At 39.3% G+C, this 6,598-nt stretch overlaps 1 protein-coding gene across 30 annotated transcripts in view; it reads left to right on the top strand.

Annotated features, from left to right (window-relative positions):
- The window catches only part of Magi1 (membrane associated guanylate kinase, WW and PDZ domain containing 1), a 612,319-nt gene that overhangs the window by 534,244 nt on the left and 71,477 nt on the right, over nt 1–6,598 (top strand). For all 30 annotated transcript variants that reach the window (XM_021190697.2, XM_021190696.2, XM_021190700.2 and 27 more), the window contains one exon: nt 2,152–2,244. In XM_021190697.2, the coding sequence (XP_021046356.1) occupies nt 2,152–2,244 (93 nt within the window). The remainder of the gene's footprint in view (nt 1–2,151; nt 2,245–6,598) is intronic.

Raw genomic sequence — 6,598 nt, 5'->3', positions numbered from 1 at the left:
CCTCCTCCTCCTCCTCCTTCTCCTTCTCCTTCTTTTTGTTTTTTCAAGACAGGGTTTCTCTGTGTAGCCCTGGCCCTGGCTGTCCTAGAACTCATTCTATACACCAGGCTGGCCTCTAACTCAGAAATCCACCTGCCTCTGCCTTCCAAGTGCTGGGATTAAAGGCCTGCGCCACCACTGCCCCAAACAAATTCATATTCTTTAGAGAAATAAAAATAACCCAGGAAGGGGGGGAACATTAAACATTTTCCAGTGCTTGCTCCATCCCATTCTTAGGGGCTCACTGTGTAGAATTTTTCTGGTAAATAAAAATCACAAATATCAAAAACAAGAATAATTTTGTGAGTAAATATATTTCATTTGAAAAACTTTTTTTTTCACATTTTATTTCTTGAACCTGCTTGAAGGTTTGAGTTGACACATAGTTTTAATGGCTAAAAGATGTGTTATATAATGAGTGTTTCTACTAATATGTAACTATCCATTTATTTAAAGTTTTCCTAATTTTTCATTAAAATTTTCAGTGGTAGGCTTTATACCAACTAAGTATAATATCAATTATGTGAACATGAACTATAACACTTTTGTTCCCACATTATATAATACATATTATATGTTATATATTATATATTTAATTAATTTATATATTAAATATTTAATTTAGTTAGTTAATTAATTAATTAAATTAACTGGTGCTGGAAATTGTACTCAGGACCTCGGCACACCAAGTATCTGCCCAAACAAGCACTGAGTCCTTGAACATAATCAAATATAGTCCTTAAACTATAGGAGTAGCCAAATGTTACTACTATAATGTCCACATCACAAATGTTTTAGCATTAATGATACATGGTTCTTGTAGTAACTACTCATCTTTATAATATAAAACAGATACAGATAATATATAAATGTAGGCAATTCTGTGTGTCAATAAAACTTTATTCACGAACACCCATTTGAATCTCATAATTTTCGTGTATCAGAAAATACTCAATTTTAACCTTTTAAAAATGTGAAAGGCCAACATGGTTTACATAGTAAGTTCCAGGACAGCCAGAGCTACACAGAGAAATCCTGTCTCGAAAAATCCAAATAAATAAGTAGTGAGTGAATGAATGAATAAAAAGCATTTATGCTGTGTACTTATTCAAGGCAGACATTGAGCCCAGTTTAGCTGGTAAACCATGTTTTACTCCCTGCTACCCCTATACACCAGCTGAAAAATTCTCTGGATAAATTTCGTTTTTAATTTAAGGATAACTTTTAAAAATATTTTAAAAGGTATTTTTAAAGATAGTGGTCCCAGCAAATGTGGTTTGTGCTGTGGGTTCATATACCTAAGGGAAGGTGACTACTTTACATCTTAAAGCTCACTCACTGCAAGATGTTAGAGGGTTCTGGCAGTAGCTTCCCTTTGAGTTTTTGAGACAATAGAAGTTAGTGCCTCAACAGAATAATTAATGGCTTGTCTTTGCATCCCACTCACCAGGCAAGACAGATAAGCTCAGCAGACCAATGCACCCCTCACTGAGCCTTAAGAAGGTCCTTTCTCACATGGCTACCTTCAAGCGAATCCATACCTTAAAAAACAAAGGAAAAGAAAACCAAAATTTGGTTTTCACTTAAAACCTTTAAAGTTGAATTTTTACCAGTTGTGCCATATTTCTTTAACATGAGAGAGAGAGAGAGATCTCACTGACCTTACCACAGAGGGAGGGAGGGCTGCTTCTTTTGCTCACAGACTTAGTTAGGATTTCCATTGCTGTGAAAGACAACATGAACAAGGCAACTCTTATAAAGGACAATGTTTAATTGGGGCTGGCTTACAGGTTCAGAGGTTCAGTCCATTATCATCATGGCTGTAAACATGGCATCTTCCAGACAGACATGGTGCTAAAGAACTACATCTTGGTTTGCAGGCAGTCAGAAAACTGGCATCCTCAGGAGGCTAGGAGGAAACTCTCTTTGCCCACCTCCACAGTGACACACTTCCTCCAACAAGGCCACACCCCTTAATAGTGCCACTCCCTGGGCCAAACATATTCAAACCACTACACCACCTACTTTAGGTTCATTGGCCTATTACTAAAAAGGTAAGTGGCTTGGCTGTTCAGAGACAAATCACAAAACTGCTTCTTTTCTTTCTTCTAGAGTGGACAGAAGATCATGCATCTGTTGTGCCTCCTGTTGCTCCTTCCCATCCCCCGAGCAATCCGGAGCCAGCCAGGGAAGCTCCACTTCAGGGTAATGTAGGCTTTTGATTGCATCATAGTTTTAGCTCTCAGGTATTGCTGTTAATTTCTTCATTACACTGTGTGTGTGTGTGTGTGTATGTGTGTGTGTGTGTGTGTGAGAGAGAGAGAGGGGGGGGGGAGGGGGAAGCCCCTACATTTGTGCCATATATACATGTGGTGTTCAGAGTCCAACTTGTCAGAATTAGTTTTCTCTTTCACCATGTGGCCCCGGGAACAAATTCAGGTTGTCAGACTTAGCATGATACTCGAATGTAACTTACTATTTCTAAAGTCTTATTTAAAAAAAAAAAAAAAAAGAAGAACCTCAAAGTCTCAACACTGTTGATACTTCTGGCTAGATTATTCTTTATAAAGAAGTATGTCTTAAGCACTCACTTATGGGACAAGACAGGAGAATATATACCCACCTCCCACTAGTAACCAATGATGATTAGAAAGGTGTCCAGACATTGTCAGGTCCTCCTGAGGAGCAGAACCATTTCAGAGTTGGGAATGAGTGATTCAGAGACCACAGTATTTAAAAAAAAAAAAAAAAGTCAGTTATTTTGAGATTTTAGGCAACATATTTGCTTTTGAGTAATATTTCCTTCTAAGTGTAAATAACTTTACCTTAAATGTCCTTCCCTGCTGCTGTTTTTGCATTGGTATATTGTATAACACTTAGAGCGGTCTTATATTTGTAAGTGTAGCCTTTAGAAAGAAAGGGCTGTTCCTGATTTGGGTTACTGAGCCTTGATATAGTCAGGGTTCATTACTCTTCAGTGATAAAAGAGGGGCAGTGTGTTTCAGGGTTCCTTGTTTTCTTTCTTTTCCAGTAAGAAAACTAAAACCGAGCCTTCCATTGGATAGTATTATGGAATTACAGAACATTAGTGGTAAAGAACCTAGTGGGACATTGTATCCAGTAGTCGATGTCATCATTACATCATTGTCAATACCTTTGAGCACACAGATGTATTTTCTTATGATATTGGCTTTCCTGAAGATAGACTGTCACCTATAATAACAGGTTAATTAACACCACCATTACTGTTGTGTCCTTAGTATTTCTCAGAATATGAAATTCCTTCTTTGGCTCATGTCCTCTTGCTTCACCACTGTCATAGTAATTAAGTTGTGCCCACCTCATTCAAATACACTGAGCCAACTACGCTGTCTGTGGGCCACCTGAGTAGGTTGCATAGCCAACCACTTCTGTGTGGTTGCCTTTTCTTCCCCCTCTTTGCTGACCTCTTGATCCCTGTCACTCGCTCTTCACCACCCTGTGCTTGTCATTTATAGAATTAAGTGGTTGTAATTAGAGTTCACTGAGGTGTTATTTAACAGTAATTTATTAAGCTTTAAATTCACAGAGGCATGAAACTAAGTGTGTGTGTGTGTGTGTGTGTGCGTGTGTGCGTGTGTGTGTGTGTGTGCGTGCGTGTGTGTGTGTGTGCGCGCGTGTGTGTGTGTGTGTGTGTGTGTTATTTTATTAATTTCCAATCAGGTAGAATCTTTTGATATGTATGAAATTACAATAGTATTGAAACAGTGTGTCTATATGTACACACACACATATGTTCACTAGCTCATGTTCTTAAAAAGAATTGTCTTAGAGGTGAAATACACTAAAGATTGAAAGGTGCATGTCCTAGGTATACCATGTACTTAAAGCACCAACTAAGACTACATTTGTCTGTATGCTTCATCTCTAGAGTCTCCCTCTTGTTTTGTTTTGTTTTGTCTCTCCTTGTTTTATAGCATGTTCTCACTATGTTGCTCTGGATGGATTTGGAACTAGTTGTATAGACTAGGCTGGCCTCAAACTCACAAGAGATCCTCCTGTCTGCCTCCTGTGTGCTGATATTAAAGGCAAGCATCACAATGCCCACAGTCTCTGATGCCCCAGGCAAGTGCTCGGCCACTGAGCCACACTCCTAGCCTTTCAGCTGTTTTTTCTTCTTAGGTTCATTGAACCTGACAGTGTGCTGAGAAAGTCCAGGTCCATGAACTCTCCATGGAATCAACTATTCTTAAAACCAGCTCACAGTAGAGCCTTCATGTTCATCCTCATCCCTCAGACCTAATTAGAATCTTTGGAGTATAATTGAAAGCAAAGAAATACATTACATCCTGTTTCATTCTCTAAGCTGGGTCTATAATAAACTTTAACTTGGACGTTGGCTTCATTGTTTATGACGAAATTACACATCTTAGTTTTTACACAGTATCTAGTTTTGGTAGTGGATCAAGAAGAAGCCATTTTGCCAGCTTGGCTTATTGGTTAATTTCTAAACTAAGTTCTCCTCTGTCCTTCCCAACACCTGTCATTTGTAGATGTGTTCTTCAGCACGCTCTCTGGCTTCCAGGTTCAGGTTGGGGAGGGCTTTCTGCAGCTTCCTCTCCCCACTGTACTCCATCTCCCATCTCTATGATAACTGATATATAGAACTTTATTACATGCCAAAGTCTCCCTCTGAGCCTTTCACATGCATTATCCAATTTTCATTACTCTTCATAATTATTACTTTAAGTTGGTACCATCTCTGTCTGTCTTTAGACATGCAATACTCTACAAAAGGAGGTCTAATGGCTGGCCACAATGTAGTAGAGCCTATATACCAATGCCCATTGTCATTAGAAATAGGTGAAGTTCTGGCTCATAACTTTTTATCATTCTACATTTTATGGGACACTTAATTGCATGAGCTAAGTTCTACTGTTAGTGCAGTGTCACTGGTTACGTATTGTCATTTAGGTTTAAACTTACAACAACTGCAAAAATTAAAAATTGAATTTCTTTGGCCACTAGCCTCATTTCAAGACTTTGCTTCCTACTTATGTGGTGCCTGCAGTGTACATTGGTGTAAATACACAGTGTTACCAGTATTGCAGTACGTGATGGTGGATAGCTGCCAGTCTAGAGAATTCAAGCACCAGAGCTAAGAGAGATTCTGGCCTGGCAGAAAATATTGAAGCGTAGTTCAAGGGCAGAGCTTTGAACCCAATCCAGAAGATCATCATTTAGGGGGCATAGGGTGAGAACGAAAACAGATGCATTTTAACAGCCATTCAGGTGAGTTTACAGAGGGAAAACCAAGTCTTACAACTGTCCCAGGAAGTGAGAGTCTGAATAGACGGCATAGACCACAGAGCTACCACCAAGAACATCAAATCCCGCTGTTTGTGGGAGAAAGGTCCCAACATACCTTAACTCATGACCCACCCATACCTAAGCCGTAATAAAATGCTGTGCTATTGTTAAAATACAAATAAGCCATGTGGTGGATTTTCGTGTCTTCTAATTTTGCCTAATGATAAACGTGAAAGGTACCTATACCTGGTCACTTCTTCCCAGCATGCTTCACATCCTGTTGGATCAGTTCACTGGGCCTTTCTTTAGTCATTCGCTCCTTCAACAGAAAGAGTTAGAGCACCTCATCCATACCAGACAATACTCAGATTCTAAGCCCAGAATCTGCAAATGGGTCTCCATGGAGCGTGCAGTCTAGTGAGTTTAGTGCACGCACAATTCTCCTTCAGCATAGCACAGGAAAACAGGAAACCCAGCCAGTCGGTGAGATATGGACTGTGTTAGAGTAGTCCATTCTAAGGACAAAGCTGGAAACATTGTGGAGGCATTGTACATTTTAATAATGTCCTCTCAGTGTCTCAGCCGGGAACTGTTGATGTCTCTGCATAACTAAAATGTGTTCACCTCAAGCTCTTTAAACTCCTGTCAGCCTCTTCAGTAAGGTCTAGGCCATTTGGCTTCCATAGCACAAAGGCCATTCTCCCTGTCCTTGATTTCTTACCTAATAATTGGCTTAGGAGCTGTCTCCTAGAAGTCTTCACTGGAGGTGCCATCCTTTTCCCCACACCTTGGCAGATGACTTTGCCTGGCAAATCCTGCTACGTCTTGCCTCTATTTAGCCACAGTTACAGGCTGCCATTTGTTGAGTTTCCAATAATCCTTGGACTGCACTGGAGAGGAGGTTTGTGAGCGGACCTCTAACTCTAGCCAATTTGAAACAGCCTTCTTTGTAAGAGCCAGGGACTTTTAAAAATATGCAATTAAAATTTGTGTGTGTGCCCAGAGACCTTTTAAAGCCTTTTAGTTATAGCTAACCAAAAATAACTTTCCTAACTGGGTGCCAAGGCTGCTAAGTGCAGAGGTGCATGGTAACTTCTTTTTCTCCTTAAAAAAAAAAAAGATAGATAGATAGATAGATAGATAGATAGATAGATAGATACGTACATACATATGTATATATATACATGATAAAAAGATAGATACATACATACATATATACATGCATACATACATAAATGGTAAAAAGATATATATGTGTGTGTGTGTGTGT

This window comes from Mus pahari, chromosome 2, assembly GCF_900095145.1.
Source record: "Mus pahari chromosome 2, PAHARI_EIJ_v1.1, whole genome shotgun sequence".
Taxonomy (NCBI): Eukaryota; Metazoa; Chordata; class Mammalia; order Rodentia; family Muridae; genus Mus; species Mus pahari.
Note: the sequence above shows the minus strand (reverse complement) of the source record. Positions and strands in the feature narration are given on the sequence as shown.